General features: G+C 50.9%; 1 protein-coding gene across 1 annotated transcript; it reads right to left on the bottom strand.

Moving 5' to 3' along the window:
• On the bottom strand, positions 1-8516 carry PPP1R3G (protein phosphatase 1 regulatory subunit 3G). Its single transcript, XM_061195687.1, has 2 exons — positions 6073-8516; positions 1-3259 (listed from the first exon to the last, which is right to left on the bottom strand). The coding sequence occupies exon 1, from the start codon at positions 8323-8325 to the stop codon at positions 7255-7257; it is 1071 nt and encodes a 356-aa protein (XP_061051670.1). The 5' UTR covers positions 8326-8516; the 3' UTR covers positions 1-3259; positions 6073-7254.
• Between the last annotated feature and the right edge of the window lie 8669 nt (positions 8517-17185).

The following is a 17185-nucleotide window of genomic DNA, read 5'->3' as shown; positions in this document are numbered from 1 at the left end:
ATACGTCCACAGACTCAGTGACGGCTTTCAAAGTCCCAAATTGCTTTACATTCTTTATTCAAATCAGGACTTTGGGTTCAGCATTTTTTTAGGTGCGACACATACAGAAATATCACCATACAGCAGAGCAGCAAACAGAAGATTTCCCAAAAAATCCTTAGAATTGAAAAGACATTTTCAAACCACAAAATATAATCATCCTTTTAAAAACCGAGGAGAAACACAAGGGCTGGGTTTGGACTACAGTAGTTCTCAGTTTAAATAAACAGTATCAAAAATCACATTCACAGAAATCTGTTACTCACCCCAGACATTCCACGGGGCACATTTCTCAGGCAGATCTCAAAAGGCAGGGTAATGAGGTTATTTTCTCTCACATCGTTAGAAGGAACCGTACAAAATTCCATATAATCGCATTCAAATATCCTGTCTGGAAGAGCGCCCACTCTTGCCACTGCTGCATGGCTGATAAAGGACCACTCGGGCCCCCTGGTGCCAGCTCGCGAGGGCAGGCTCTGTGCCCCCAACAGCCATGGTCATCTTGGACCCTGAGATCCGCCCCTACCCCGCACAGGGCTGGGAGCCCCTGTCGAGTCAGAGCTGTCACAGGTAGTCCCCTGAGAGAGCTCAGGGATCCCAGACACACCTGGGTGAGCCACATTGCACTTCCAGACCCTGGAGGAGTGACGTGGGTGTTTGGTGACATTGCAATGGCTGTGGACCTCAACCACGCCGGGCTCTGGGCTCACCCGCAGAAGTCAGACCATCGCTCACAAAGGGAGCGCCTTCACAGAAGCCGGAACTTGCGGCCAGACAATGCCCAGCCTCCGCTGTCACATACAGGTAACACGTCACAGGTGTCTGCCAGGGCCCCTCACGCCTGTACCTACAAAGGATGGTGCCGATGGCTTCAGAAACCCTTGGCTCTAACAAATTCATCTGGTGAGGTCTCCTGAGCCACCTGGATGTGGCAGAGTCAAAAGCAAAGGCCCAAGATGCTATGCCTTGGCCTTCACGGCAGCCTTCAGCCCACTCGGCCCAGGCCAGGGCCTCGGGGCAGGGGAGGCTGCCACAGGCAGGCCCAGGCCCAAAGCAGCACTTCCTCCCCTGCACCTTCTCCTGGCTCCATTCTGGTGGGCCATGCAGGGCAGGGCAGCCCCCAGCTTCAGAACTCAACACCTTACAGCCGTTTTGAAGGTGTTTCCTCGGCCAGAAAAACTAGTCTTTCAGGGCAATCACACCAACAGAGAAATTCATTTTAATGACTATCTGGTCAACAGCATAGTCCAAAATCACTCAGGATCTAGTAACAAAAGCAACCTCTAGTTCAGATTTGGGGGTTGGGGGGCGGGGAGGATGGGAGCTAAGCAGGGGACTCACAGATTTTTCTAAATGTGGACTATTTTTTTTTCCAAAAGAACATATTGTGTATTTCATTGTTAAGGACTTGCCTGCAATTTAGTATCCATTTATATCTGTACTTATCCACACAATATCAATTTTTAGATATCCCAGGGACCTTCAAACTGAATTAGATTTATATTTACAATCCTAATACAACAAATAGACCTCACTAATTTCAGGGTCGGCACTTCATTGTGACATGGGTAACACACAGGCTTTGGGATTTTCTGGCTGAAAAATATAATTTTATACACAACATGCCTTAAGTCTGTGCATAAAAACACAACTTCTTAACCAGACTGAAAAGGACATACAAATGGAATTCTCTAGGCCATTTAAAGTGGTTCTGAATATAAACGCACATTTCCTTTTATATAATGTAAAAATGAAACAAAACCAAACTCCCTCCGAGAAATAGTAACCTCTTCCACCTACTTAGGGTATACAAGATCCTGCTTCAGCTGCCCCAGAACAGCCTCCTGATAACAGGGGTTCTTCACCCAAAGCTGTCCAGAGAGGCGCTGGACCCACAAACACTCTAGAGAGCCCTGCCAGGGGCCCCTATAAAGACCATTAGTTTCCCATAACCATAAACTTCTTGTCTTTTGCAGTGGATGCTTCCTCAACATAACACATGTAGCTCTTGGTAGAAAGGCCTTCTGTGGGATGTGCTCATGAATTTTTCAACTTGGAGATTAAATGTTCCAAGCTTAGTTCACGAAACCCACCTGCTTTCAATCTTTATTCAATTCAGATTTTCAGACCGAGTTTCCCATTTTGGGATACTTTAGGATGCTGTTAGTTCTCCTGGGGCAGTGACTTGAGCTAACAAGTTTCAGAGAACCTGAGCAGTGCCAACAATATGAATGGGATGAGTAATGACACTGCTCTCGTTTCTTTAAGTCTGTAAGTGTCTCTAAAATGTCTTTGCTTTACCAGAGGTGTTTGTGTATCTAAAGATTTTCCGGGCTGAACTGGCTCTGAACTCATGACCTAAATAGACTTCTACTCTTCTGTTAGATCCACCAGGCACACCTCACTAGCACATCTTAAAAGCAAGCCCTTGATCTTCGCCATCTCAAAAAAATCTCCATTCAGCCCAAATGTCACTCACTTCTTTCCTTGCCAAAATGTGTCTGCTCACAGAGGGCAAAGCCAAAGAACTAAACTCTACAAGATGCAAATACAACGTCTCCCAAGAAGATTTAAAGGCGTTTAGGTCCTAATGAACCTAAAGTTATAGTGTTAGCTCTCTAGCAACCAGCCCTTGGAGGGTTAACGGACCATTTAGGGCCGCGTCCTGACAGTCTCCCCGATCAGAGGAAGGGAGTCCAGAGGGGAACAAGGAAACACAGCAGATCACCTAGTGGAAAGTGTCCATCACTAGTCCCGAGGAGAAGCCAGGGTCAGCCTCTTCCAGGGGTTTCCAGGCACCGGCCCGCTTATCGACAATAAGGCCAGGATGGCCCTGTAGGAGGACAGCTGGGGTCACTGGGCTGGGCCCAGGTTGTCGGTTTCTGCCCTGCTCCCAGCCCCTTGCCTCTGTGACTGTACAAAACACAACCCCCATCCTGAAGACCGTCCAGGCCTGGCATCACGGGGACTGACCGGGCAAAGCTGGACAGCAAACAGCTCACTGTTTGCCAGGGCTGCCTGTTAAGTTACCACATGCCACGGTGCCCTCTTTTAACCTATAAATCCGTGTCCATCGCATGAGCCGAAAAGGCACGTCTGTCAGTTCCATGTCACACGAAGGCAAAGCCTGCCATTTCCTCCTGAAGGCTGTTCCTTGCACTCCTGACACAGTACACACGACACAGACCACAATTCCCCAAGTGCGCCAAGCCACATGCTCCTAAGAAACAAGCAAATGAGTCGGGGAATAAGAAAACTTAGCATACTAAAATGTGCAAAAACCGTTGTACCAGAAAGCAGAAATACGGACAACTCGTAAAATAATATAGCAAGAGTCCAACGCAGATCTCCAAAAATGAAATGAGCAGGTTCTGCGTGGCTCAAAACCCACAGCATCACCGGGGAAGCCCTGCCCCGCTCAGGGCAGAAGGAGGGCCACGGCAGGTGAGGGCGTGGCCAGGTGGAAAACGCACTGCGCACCTGTCAGAAGGTTCCCGTCCCTACAGCCCAGGCTCTGGATGACAAATGCCCACTCCCTGGTGCCGCAGGAAAGCTGCCTGAGCTGTGGCCCTGCTGCCTGGACAGAGACACTTGGTGGCCCCAGCGCTTGACCAGCTCCCAGGCTCCAGTGCCCACACCCTGGAGCGGGGTCCCGGCCTCCCCAGTTAGGTCTTGGAAGCGACTGGTCACCTTGCTTCATAAACCTGGGGCTTATCAGGGGACATTTGTTCCATACAGAAGGCCACATTTCCAGCCACTGCTTCTGACACATGTTTTTTTTTGTTTTGTTTTTTTTTTGCCACACCACGAAGCTTGCAGGATCTTAGTTCCCGCACCAGGGAATGAACCCGCGCCCTCGGCAGTGGAAGTGCAGAGTCCTAACCACTGGACCGCCAGGGAATTCTCTTCTGACACTGTTGTTTAGATTGGGACACACACTTCATTCAACATCCCCTGACCCAGTGATCCATGGACCCCCCTGCTTATAGAGGAGAAACTGGACTCTGTCTGGTGGAGGTCAGGATCATTAGCTGAGCTAAGCAGAACTTAGTTTTTGATCACTAGAGCTGGGTGAGATGTTGAAGCTATTACATTTTCAAGTAGAATGACCCTCACTTATCAAGTTGTGATAAATATGACCACAAAAAGCCAAGCTGCATTGTGGGAATTTTGCTTTGGAGATAAGTGTGTGTGTGTTCATTCCATTCAGGATATACAGTCGTAAATACTTCCTCAGTACTGCCTCTTCCTTTGAAACTTTTCAGAAACAAACAAACAAAAAGACCTATTTTAACGTCCTTACATTTCTTCACAAAGTGAAGTCTACAATAAAAAGTTGGCACTTCATAAAATAAAACTGACATTTAGAAGACTGCCAGTTCTAGGACTTTGAAAGGCTATAACCACATGCAGAAAGACTGGGCTGTTGAAAATATTTTACAAATTTCTGAACCTTAGAAGAGCTTTTCTCCAAGATTTATGGGAGAACAAAACTAGATTTCCTTTCCCAACAGCCACGTTTGAAGTTCTTATATTGTTAAATAAGTACTCTTAAAATTGTTTGAATTCCAAAATATACTTTTGAAAATCAGTAATGGTTTTTGTAAGAATAAAATTTTTGCTGTAAATACCTCTTAAAAATCCATTTCTTATGTATTTTATTCTAGATTTAATGGGTTACCATTTTAAAAGATACCAGACAAGAGGCTCTCTATTTTGATCATTATATTGTGTTCCTAACTTAATTTTAAGTAATCTAAAACAATTCAAAAGAGTGCATTACTACCATATAAACTAGCATTTCAAACTGTGTTATAGGCCATATACACTATCAATACTTTTCAACTAAAATGTATTCATAAATACATAAGAAAAATATAAAATGTATTTAGGTGTTGTTATTATGCAATAATGTGCTTTTAAAAAGGAAGTGATATACCAGACCCAATACCAGACATAGAATGAAAAGGCTTGATTGCATTTGTATTTAGTGGCAGAAAAATTATGGAATTCTAATAAATGCTTATTGTTATTGATTTTTATAAGCACATGTGAATTAGGTATTGTTTCATCCACGTGACCATTTTTTAGTCTGCTTTACTCCAAGAGTAAATTGTAATTCATTAACTTGATGGCTTTCCACTAATAAATTGGTACTTAAATTTTTTTTCCATGATTAGTTACCCCTGGCAAACACTGCTATAGTCAAAAAGGATGTCTACAAACCAGAGTTAAATGTAAATATTCCTATAGCTTGAGACATCCCATTCTGAGGCATCGAAATATCTGGCAGTTTTTTGTAGCTTGATGTTAATTCAGATGGGTGCTATATTTTAGCTGCTTTGACTTTCTGCTATTTCTTAGAAGTAAGAAGCAGGTAGATTCCCCTCCCCAGTACAGTAATAATTGTACATTTGGTGTCTTAGTGTTTACTGTAGCCAACCAAGATTCCTGAGAGTAATGTAACCAGTTTTATCTTTACCCAAAGGAGGTTTACTTCAAGTGACAAATTTTACTAAAAGTTTAACTGCTTTATTAAGTATAACTCTCAACATATAGTTTAAAAAAAAATACTACTTCTCTAGAGCAGGGGTTGGCAGACTTTCTATAAAGGGCCAGATAGTAAATATTTTAGACTTTGCCATATGGTCTCTGTTGCATCTGCTCAACTCTACTCTTGTAGCAGGAAAGCAATCATGGGTAGTATGTGAATGAACGTGCATGGCTGTGTCCCTATAAAACTTTATTTATGGACACTGAAATTTGAATTTCATACAATTCTCATGTGTCACAAAAATAGTATTCTTCTTTTGAATTTTTCCAAGTATTTAAAAATGTAAAAAACATTCTTAGCTCTCAGGCCCTACAAGAACAGGCTTCAGGCTGAATTTGGCCCATGGGCTGTAGGATACCTACTGGGGTTCTTAGGAAGCAACAGTGAAACAATCCCTCCTTACAGATTAGCATTACAAAACCAACTGATGGTACTAGCCATGTGCTCGAACATGTGAAAACCAAAGAAAGACAAATTACCAAGGCAGGACCAAGGTATGAAGAAATCCAGTCCTCAGGAGGCTCACCAGCCCTGATCTTGGCATCCACAGCCATCAGCAGTGAATGAAGAAGGCCAACCAGGCTGGTGCCCACCGGATTCGGAGCAGGATTTTCTTGCTGGGCATGCTTCATCATTCAAGCCACCACTCCCTGCTGTGGCTCCAAGAGGGACAGAAAGCCACCTTTCCGTCCCTCATCTCCCCGGCTTGTAGTCCAGCCACCGGCTTCTCTGACTGCTAATGGCCCAGGAGTCTAGCAGCTACGATGTGCTTCGCCTACACATCGCGGCTGCAGGCCAAAGACCGCCTCTGACGGCTCACCGCCAAGGCCTGCCGATTACGCCCGCATTTCAACTCACCCAGCATCTTATTTTGCCCGGGGAAAGAACGACTTCTACAAAACACTTTTAAGAACACTCTAGCCCATTATGGGAAATCTGGGCCTGTCCACATCAGACAGGAGGGATGAAAGAAGGGAAATTTGAAAATATTGTTGTTTGACTATTTTAAAGTGCAGCATCATCCGCTGAAGAAGATGGCCCGACTGCCAAGGTCTCCCACACTGCCGGGAGCTGAAATATCAAGTAATCGACGTGCACGTGGCCTTTACTTTTCAAAAGGACATTTATACGCAAGCGCACGAGCCTCAGCAAACATTTCCCAGATCCCAGGTAAGAGAAAAGGACTGCCCGGCCAAGGTCCCACCTGGTTTTCTCGAGAAACAGGCCGCGGGCTCCCGCAGGGCCGCAGTTCACGCCGTCCCTCGGCGCGAGGCGGCGGGATGCTTCGACGGCTCCCTGAGACCCGAGGGGGCGTCCACAGTTAAAAACAAATCCCAAGGGCTTGCAGCCTCGCTCAGGAGTCAGGAGTCTTTTTCGTGGAGAAAGCCACTGCTCGGAACCTTGAGGATTTCTTCCCATTCGACGCGCGGCGAGAACTCCAGAGGCCAAAGCGACGGGAAAGCGGCCGGGAAGGTAGGGCGCTTCGCCGGGTAGGGCTCCGTGCTTGCTGGCGGGATCTGTCTGGGGTGCGAGCTTGCGGGGAGCGGCTCCCTCTCTCCAGAAGGATGACGCTCCGCAAAGCGTCGCGGCTGCCCGGGCTCCGCGCGCCGTCGGCCCCTTCCCGCGTCGCTGCGAGCGCTGCGGTGCCGAGGACTGCGGGCTCAGCGCGCGTCGGCAGGGCGCACGTAGCGCAGCGTGTAGTTGGCCCCCGCGTTGTTGTCCCAGTACTCGCCCTGGGCGCAGCGGTAGCAGACGGCGAAGTGGACGGCGGCGCCCGGAGCGTCCGCGTCCTCCCCCTCGTTGGGCTGCAGGCCCGGCGGCAGGCACAGCGCGAAGTGGAAGCGCTCGGCGCTCGGCTCCTCCTCGGCCTCCCCCGGCTCCCCCGACGGCGCCTCTGGCGGCGGCGGCTTCCCTGGCTCGGGCCGCAGCTCGGCCGGCACGTCCAGGAAGGAGCGCCACTCGGTGAAGGTGTAGCGCACGGCCACGACGCGCGGCCCCGGGCAGCCCAGCACCCGGCCGGAGCCGGTCACCTCCGCGCCCCAGGGTGCCGAGCACTGCACGCGCTCCAGGCACACGCGCTGTCGCCGCAGGCGCTCGGCTGCGGCGCTCGGCCCGGGGAGCTCGAAGAGAGGCCGCAGCCGGGGAGGCGGTGCGCGGAGGGGCGCGGCCGCCGCCGCCGCCGCGGCCAGCAGGCCCGGGAGCTGCTCCAGGTCCTCGGCGCGCGCCGGGAGGCTGCGCAGGCGGGAGATCACGGCGGGCGGCACCTGCGGCTCCTCGGCCTCGCTGAAGTGCTTCACGCTGGCCAGGCTCAGCCCCAGCGAGTCCGCGAACTGCACCCGCTTCTTGCACTTGGCGCAGCAGCCCGGGCCGTGCGGCGCGTCCTCGGCCCTCTCGCCGCCCTCCGCGCCCGGCCCCGGGGCAGGCGGCTGCCGCCGCTGCAGGAACTTGGCCGCCTGCAGGATCGGGTCGGCGGGCAGAGAGAAGGAGCGCGCGCGGCAGCGGCAGTGGCGGCGGCTTTCCAGCAGCTCCTCCGGCTCCCGGGGGGCAGCCTCTTCCTGCGGGCACGGGGACTCGGCGTCGGAGCTCGGGGCCGCCGACGTGCCGCCGCCGTCCCCGCCACCCTCGGTGCAGAGGACCCCCGGGGCGGGCGGCTCCTCGGCAGGCGGGGGGTCTTCAAAAGGCGCAGGTCCCGGCGCCTCCAAACTTAGCAGCAGCGCCCGCGGGGGCTCCATGACGCCGTCTGGCCCCGGGACTTGTTCTCTGGAGACCTGACGCCTGGGGTGGTGGAAGGAGCGCGCAGCGCCCGCCCCGGCCCGAGCGGAGAAGGCCGTCCCAGTCGGGAGGCTCCGGGTTTTAGCCGGCGTGCCCAGCGCGGAGCGGGAGCAGGATGCGGGCCGGGCCGGGGCCGGGCGCGGCCGCTCGGTGTCGCGCCTGCCCGCGGCGGGGGAGGGCCCGGCGCCCAGAGGCGCGGCCGCTGGGCCCGGGCGGGCGGAGTCCGAGGGCTCCGCGGAGAGGGGGGACGGCGCGGAAGTCGGGGCTCCCTTTCACCCCCTCCCGCCCAGCGGGCCCGCGCCCGCCCTGCCTCCGGAGCTCCGGGTGAACTCGCGCTCAGCTTCCGTCGTCCCCCAGTCCGCAAAGTTGGCCCCGCGGGTCCCGACGGGCCTGCCCTCTGGAGGGTCGCAGGGCCGTCTCCTCCCGGCGGTCGCATCGGCCCAGGAGGTCCCCGGGGCAGGCGCACAACTGCGGAAAACTCGCCTGCGGGGACGGTCTGTTCCTTCCTCCCCAAGTTCTGGGCGCTCGGAAGCGGGCCTGGCCCGGCGCGGGGAGCACTGCGACCAGTTGTGGGCCGGAGGCGGTGCGGGGACGCGCGGGGCCGGGGCCGGGGCCGGGGGGAGGGGGGCCGCCGCCAGCCGAGAGCGACCGGAGGCCATTCCCGCGGGGCCCGGGGGCACGTCCCCGCTCCTCCCCTCGTCCCGCCCGCCGCGCTCCGACCTCGGGCCTGAGCACAGGGACCCTCGGGACGCGCGCCACAGCCCCGGCCGCCCGGAGCGGGGGCCGCCGCTCGCCGCCCGCCTTCCAGGGACGCGAACCCGGGGCGGGGGGGGGGGGAGGGGAGGAGACTGCCCGAAGTGTTTTCTCGCTGTTGGTTTTGCTTTGCTTCGTTTCTAGGGCTGACTCCACCTGCCTCTAAGTGGGGGCTTCTCTAACTCTGGCGCGCGTCAGCGTCATCTGGCGGGGGGGTGCGAGCTCACGGCTGGGCCCTACCCTAGGGCTTCGGAGTCAGTAGGCCCGGGATGGGCCCCAAAGTATTTCTAGCAAGAACCTGCTGATGCCGGGTCCCCTTGCTGGGATCTTTCGGGCCCGCCCGTGCCCGGTGTGGAATGCCGTGACGGCATCTCAACTTGGGGACTTACAAGAGGCCCCAGATTCACCTGGCTTGTCTACCTGTTGGAACAACATCAAGATTTGGGGAAGAAGGTGGGAACTCCCTGGCGGTCCAGTGGTTAGGACTCCGCGCTTTCCCTGCGGAGGTAAGCCGGGAGGTGTGGGGAAGAAAAAAAAAAAAAGATTTGGGAAAGAAGATCACTGTTTTTACATTAACGTAAACATTGACGTTTTATGGAGTGAAGTACAAACTTTGCCAACTATCTTAAAGATGAAATAGGACTTCACAGAGACTGTGAGGCTGTGGTGACCCTCTTGGGCTCCGACCTCATTGCGGCTGGAGCTGCGCCAGGGCGGGGACAGGAGGGAGACGAACTTACTTAAGGAGGCCCCGCTCGCAGGGCCCTCGGGCCGTGGTCGCAGCCCTGTCCCACTCTGTTTGGTGGGAACGTCGGAGGTCCCACCCTCGGGGCGCTCTCCATATATCGGGGGAGACCAAGGTTAAACAGAAAGCCACACGGGTACATAGAGAGTCAGTCCCTGCAGCAGATGCTAAGAAGGTGGGATCCGAGCTGGTCAGGGAGGCCAGGGAGCCTCTGTGAGAGAGGAGATTGGGGGCAGCAGTAAGGCTGCAGGGGGGCACCTTTCAGCCCTACAGAGGCCCTGGGGGAAGGGGAGGGGAACGCGCAAGAGTGGCCGCAGGCGGCGCCTCCTTCCAGGATCCTAAGGCAGCCTCTGACTATTGTAGCCGGCAAGGTGGGCTGGTACCCACCTTGCTCACAAGTGTCCCACCCCTCCCCCAGGCGGCCGGCCCCCTCCTCCAGAAGACCTCCTGTCTCATCCGACCCTAGGAGGGGTTCAGGAGTGAGCAAGTGACCCAGCCAGTAAGACGCGAGGGGGACGTCCGAGAGGAAGTTTCCATCCTTTTGCCAAGAGGAGGTGCGACGGTGCTATAGCGCCCACGACAGTCCAGGCCACCTTGCCAACCGTCAGAGGTGACGCGATTCCTGAGCGTGGGAAACACTGGGTCCTTGAGGCACTCGGCTTTCTCAGTGTGAAGGCTACTGGCATTGTGAGCAGGACAGTTCTTTGTTGTGACCGTCGGCTGCAAACAGTCTGAGATCCTTAACATCCATGAGACCTACCCTCAAAATGCCACTAGCAGCCCCAGGAATCGTGACAATGGAGAAATCCGTACCCCTGTTTGCAAACACCCCAGCTTGGGGGGTGGCACGGCCCCTCCGCCACTGAGAACCAAGGAGCTTGGTCTTTGGACCCTCTACCATGTGAGGTTTAAAGAATAAATAAATAAATACAACCTTCTGGTTCAATCAGCGTGACTGGGCTTTCTGCCACTTGCAGACCAGTGTCCTAACAAGAAGGCATTATTATCATAATTTTGAAAGAAAGAGTAAATGGAGCCTCACAGAGGTCAAGGGATGTGCTCTCAACTCGTAGGGGGTAGAGCGGGATCCGGCTCCAGGTGTAACCCCAGAGCTTGGCCGTTTCCTCCCAGTCTGCTTGCCCTCCAGTCACGTGGAAGTTTCTCTGAACTTTCCTGTTCTGAGTTTTCTCCTTCCCACCAACTTCCCCCAAAAGAACAAAGCTGGTTGATTTGTTTGGTGGGGGGGAAGAAAATGAACGAGCAAAAAAACAAAGGATAGGATATTTATGTGGACAAAAACTGATATATACAGAACACATCTCTGTGTATGCCTGGCGTATTTCTGGAAAGATCTTGTCGACAGAGGAATGGCTCTGGGGAGCCGTACCAAGGGACTGGGGGCGAGAGGTGGGAGGGGAACTCGCTTTTCATGGAATTCTTTGTCTCGTGCAGATGTCTTGTGCGCAGCCCTGATGGAGGAATCGTAGCCTGCTGTGACACCACTGTGCACATCTGCTACGTATGCTCCAGACCCCTCACCCGACATCATGTGACTCCATCCGCTTTCACACCCTCCTGTCTAGTCCCCTTCAGATGACATTTTCTGCAAAGCTCCCCTAGGAACCCCCTGGGCTGATGTGAGCAGAGGCAGCAGGGCCCCAGGCCTGCCTGAGAAAGGGCAGTTCTACCTGGTTTACACACTGGGCTTCGCCAAGCTTTGGTTTGAGCAAAGCATTCCACAGCAGAACCACAATGTCACCATCATCATTCTCACCATCATATTAAAACCAGCACTCTAGAGGATGCTCTTCCAAACGCTCTTCCCTTGAAAGTACTGGTGCTCTCCTCGTCGTTGCCTGGAGTGTCCTGCCCTCCACCTCCACTTATTGAACTTGCCTGGTCTTTAAGGCAGTTTCCAAATTTTTGCCTCCTTTGGGACGTTTTTCTGGAGCAGCCCAGTTAGTAATGATGACCTCTGCTCAAAGGCAGATTTATGGTGAAACTACAGAAGCTTAAGTGTTCTCGGGCCCCTTCTGATGTGTTCGCATAGTCATGCAATGAAATAAAATACATATTTTATGGCAAGATAAGAAAAATTTAAACGTCCATTTTTTTCTCTGCCCATTTGGGCCTCCTCATTACCCCTTAGAGTGTATTTCGCCTCTGCATTAACCAGACCTCCTTAGGAGATACCATTCCTTCTTAATCTTACAGAGTCAGGATGACCCACTTACTTGCTTTGTATATGCAGATCTGGATTGTATAAACTGTAAATAATACATCATTTGACATATAACCCTTTGTCTCAAAAACTTATATAACTATGCTTTGACAGTCCTCAGAGCTTTCTGAAAGACTGTCTCCCCGATTAAAATCGTCAGGTTGGCCTGAATAAAATTTTCCATTTCTTTATTAGATCAACTATCAGTTTTTTTCCTCAACATAGTTTTTTTCATCGACAATACCATCTTAACAAACAACCATATATATGCAGAGAAGAGACAAGACAAGGAAAGGGGGTTTATAGTTTTAGGAGTGGCAAACCCAGGAAGATAAATATATGAGAGCAACTCATGGCAGATAAGGGTTGTCTAGTAAGGTTTGTTGTGTAGAGTCCTCTGGCGCTGTCTGTGGGCTGATAAGAGCCTAGAATCAATGAGTCTATGAGTTTTCCTCCTCTTCCTGGTATGAGGGAGGGAGACAGCTTCGCAAATGGAAATTATGTCCAGCTTTTAGCCAGATTCGAGGAGGGCAGAGAGGGTTTTTTTCTTGATTTTCTCAACGTTGTTTCTTGATTTTCTTCAGCTCAAAATAATCCTTATGCCAAAGTGGCACATTTTGCTGTGGCCTATTCTGATGCCCTCCAGTGTTCAGTGTGATCCCCTGTCCTTTAGCATGGGCAGGGCCTAGAGATGCCTTCCTACCCAACAGTGATGGGGTGTCACTTCTGTGATTAGGTCTCTTGCTGACACTGAAGAAACCAGCTGCCGTGTTGTGAGATGCTCTGGGGAGGCTCGTGGGGAAAGGAATACTTTTTGATGGTTATCATGTGAAGTAGAATTGATCAGAGCCCTGGGGACTTCCCTGGAAGTCCAGTGGTTGAGACTTCGACTTCTAATGCAGGGGGTGTGGGTTCGATCCCTGGTCGGGGAGCTAAGATCCCACATGCCTTGCAGCCAAAAAACCAAAACATAAAACAGAAGCAATATTGTAACAAATTCAATAAAAACTTTAAAAATGGTCCACATCAAAAAAAAAAAAAATCTAAAAAAATTTAAAAGTTGATCAGAGTCCTGTGTTTGGGGGCACAAACCTATAATACAACTTTTACAGCTGATATATGAAGGAAACTTGAAGGGGATTTTCCAAAATGTTCCTACAAAAATATAGAGGGAAAACATATGATAGAAGCATTTTAGGCAATTAAAAAATTAGGTTTTCTGGATTTTGTGATGTTTGTGGTATAGGTTAGGTTTTTAATAATTTATACTTTGTTGTTATTTATTTCCTCATTCTAAATATCCATATTCTTACCTAATTTTTACTTGTAATTTTGTAATCTTTTTCTTAAAGAAGCCTCCCTTCTCCCCTGTCCACAATTATATGTTTCAGCCTCCATATAACCGGGATCTGCCCTTTTTTTTTTCCTAGTTCTGTTTTTATTTAAAATTTCGGGGACTTCCCTGGCGGTCCAGTGGTTAGGACTCCACACTCTCACTGCCGAGGGCCCGGGGTTCAATCCCTGGTCAGGGAACTAAGATTCCATAAGACACACGGCACAGCCAAAAAAAAACAAAAATACAATTTCGATGTTTTGTTTCTCATGGATTTTTTTGCATTAATTTGGATTTTTTAAATATTGAATTAAAATATTATTTATCTTGATCGCTGAGTTTTTTGGTGCCCCTTAAATTTTGTGCCCAAAGCAGGTGCCCATCTTGCCTCACCTGAGTCCTGGCCCTGTTTCTTGGAGGTAGGTGAAGCAAAAACTGAGATATGTTTTCTTCCTCAGCAGCCCGTCCTGACTCCTTGGGTTAAGGTTTTTGTTTTGTTTTGACCGCACTGCGTGGCTTGCAGGATCTCAGTTCCCTGAGGAGGGATTGAACCTGGGCCACAGCAGTGATAGCACCGAATCCTAACCATTAGACCACCAGGGAACTCCTGGCTTAAGATTTAATTTAATGTGGTCTTGAAAAAAAAAAATTTTAGGTATATTTAGCATATGCCTGTACATGCACAGAGTATATTTGAAAAGTTATTTTAATTAATTAATTTATTTATTTTTGGCTGTGTTGTGTCTTGTCGCTGCGTGGGCTTTCTCTAGTTGCGGCGAGCGGGGGCTATTCTTCGTTGCTCTGCCCAGGCTTCTCATTGCGGTGGCTTCTCTTGTTGTGGAGCACGGGCTCCAGGCGCACGGGCTTCAGCAGTTGTGGCTCACGGGCTCTAGAGCGCAGGCTCAGTAGTTGTGGCGCGTGGGCTTAGTTGCTCCGTGGCATGTGGGATCTTCCCGGACCAGGACTCGAACCCATGTCCCCTGCATTGGCAGGCGGATTCTCAACCACCAGGGAAGCCCTGAAAAGTTATTTTAAAAACTAGTAATGCAGCATGCTTTGTGGGAGGGCAAAGGAAATGACAGGGAGGAAGCTTGCCTTGGAGACTTGCCTTAGAACATGTATTTTTAAATTTTTAAGGGAAAAATTTCTAAAGATAAATATTTTTTTTTCTTATTACAAAAGCAATACTTATTCACTATGGGAAAATTAGGCAATACAGATAAAGTAGGAAACAGAAAGTATAACCGTTCATAATCCCATCACTCAACAATAATCCTATTAGCTAATATCTTTTCCTATCTGCCCCATTCGCTTCTGCAAACCCATAGCATTATTGCCTGCTTCGCTGGGATGCTTCTTACCACTTACTGCCTTGGCTGGTTCTGACTTGTTTCCAGATTTTATCTCCAATTAGCGTATCTCTGCTTGCAGAACAGGGACTGTGTCTAATTGGTCTTTGTTACTTTCCCGGAGTGTAGAATGGGAGGCTTGGTCCGACCTAAAGACCCAAGAGACAGAATAGCTGAGTTCAAACCTCAGCACCACCATTTCTGCAAGTTATGTGACCTCTCTGAGCTGCAGTCTCCTCATCTGTAAAATGGGACCATGTGACTGCCCATGCAGAGGAAAGAGGAAAACCCTTGCAAAATGCTTTGCACAGAGCCCACCATGCTGATGCACAGTAATTGTTTTCCGTTATTACCTGCTAGCACAATGTCTTCATTCATTAATTCACCATATATTTATTGCATGCCTGCTCTGTGCCAGACACTTTTCAGTGCCGGGGACACAACAGTCAACAAAATGTGAGGCTCTGCCTCCCGGGAACTCACATTTTATAAGTTTATTTATTTTATTTATTTATTTTTGGCTGCGTTGGGTCATTGTTGCTGCACACGGGCTTTTCTCTAGTTGCCGTGAGCCGGAACTACTCTTTGTTGTGGTGTGCGGGCTTCTCATTGCGGTGGTTTCTCTTGTTGTGGAGCACGGCTCTAGGTGCGCGGGCTTCAGTAGTTGTGGCGCGTGGGCTCAGTAGTTGTGGCTCGCGGGGTCTAGAGCACAGGCTCAGTAGTTGTGGCGCATGGGCTTAGTTGCTCCGTGGCATGTGGGATTTCCCCGGACCAGGGCTCGAACCTGTGTCCCCTGCATTGGCAGGCGAATTCTTAACCACTGCACCACCAGGCAAGTCCCATCACATTTTAATGTTGGGATCGGAGACAAACAACACACAAGTAAGTGAAATATACAGCATCCCTGATAATGACACCTGCTATGGGATATAAACCTTTGCATGTAGTAGTTACTCATTAGACATGTTGGTTGAGTTGATTTCTTTTCCCTACCCTCCCGTCCCCCATCTTCTCTCGGTCCCGAGATCCCATTTCCAATGTGGTTACATAACGTGAGGCCTAAACTCTCGAGACGGACAGTTGCAGACATGGCCCTGGGCGTATGCCTGGAAAGGGCTGCAGCACCCAAGAACGAAGCCCAGAGGTCACACGACATCTGTACCTGTGACATGGGGAGACGCCAGCTGGTGTCTTGACGTGCATTTTCCTCTGGGTGATCACACTGTTGTACTCCTAAGTTTGCACTCCTCGGCGATCGATGGTCACTGTTCTGTGAAGTCAGGACAGTAAACAGCGGACTGGGCACCGTGCGGGGTGAGAGGTCGGGAGGTGCTGGCTGGACAGTGTGTATGACCCTGTGTGCCTGTCTCCAGGGGTGTCGCCTGGCCTCGTGTTTCTGCTGCAGGAACTGCCACATGTTTACCTTTCCTCTGCTCCCTCCCGACTCTGACGTCCAGGAGCCCAACTTGGAGCTCCCACTGGGTCAGGGCCAACAGACGACACCACGATAGGGCAAACACCTGCTTGTCAGTAGCAGAAGACCGAAGGCCCAGGGTCAAAATGGATGAGCCCAAGCCTAAAGCAGATCGGAGTGTGGAGACCTGGGATCCTTTTCAAAGGGAAAAATAAAACCTAGGGTGTATCCTTACACTGTGACAATGTCGGGTTCTTGGATTAAATGTGTGAAAGTTAGATTATTCCTGCCATATGCCCATAGCCAAGCATTAACACATTAGTTCATACAAATTTTAAACCTTCATACTATATATTAATATATAATAATTATGATTCCATTATTATGATGGTTGAAATTCCTCAGCCATCATGATGGACCTTGGGGAATTGGAACAATAATAAAGGAGAGGTGGGCTTCCCTGGTGGCGCAGTGGTTGAGAGTCTGCCTGCCAATGCAGGGGACACGGATTCGAGCCCTGGTCTGGGAGGATCCCACATGCTGCGGAGCAACTAGGCCCGTGAGCCACAATTACTGAGCCTGCGCGTCTGGAGCCTGTGCTCCGCAACAGGAGAGGCCACGATAGTGAGAGGCCCGCGCACCGCGATGAAGAGTGGCCCCCGTTTGCCACAACTGGAGAAAGCCCTCGCACAGAGGCGAAGACCCAACACAGCCATAAATAAATAAAAATTAAAAAAAAAAAGAGAGGTAACTGCACTGGAGCCTAAGGTAGAGGGGTGAGTCCCCAAAACCACTGAATGAAGACAAGTGGGTGTGTCATCGAGAGCGAGAGAACTTGGAGCTCGACAGCTAGAGCCCCTGGGTCTCCCCCATGGACCTCTTTGGTCCCAAGGTTGGGACAGAGGATGGACAGGGGAGGTGGGGGGGAGACTGGGGAGGCCTTGAGCCCCCCCTTTAGGTTCAAGCATGTGCCAGGCTCTCAGTTGCTGCCGGGCTGGGCAGCAG

This window comes from Eubalaena glacialis, chromosome 7 (genome assembly GCF_028564815.1).
Source record: "Eubalaena glacialis isolate mEubGla1 chromosome 7, mEubGla1.1.hap2.+ XY, whole genome shotgun sequence".
In the NCBI taxonomy this organism is placed as follows: Eukaryota; Metazoa; Chordata; class Mammalia; order Artiodactyla; family Balaenidae; genus Eubalaena; species Eubalaena glacialis.
This window is presented reverse-complemented; position numbering and strand designations above follow the sequence as displayed.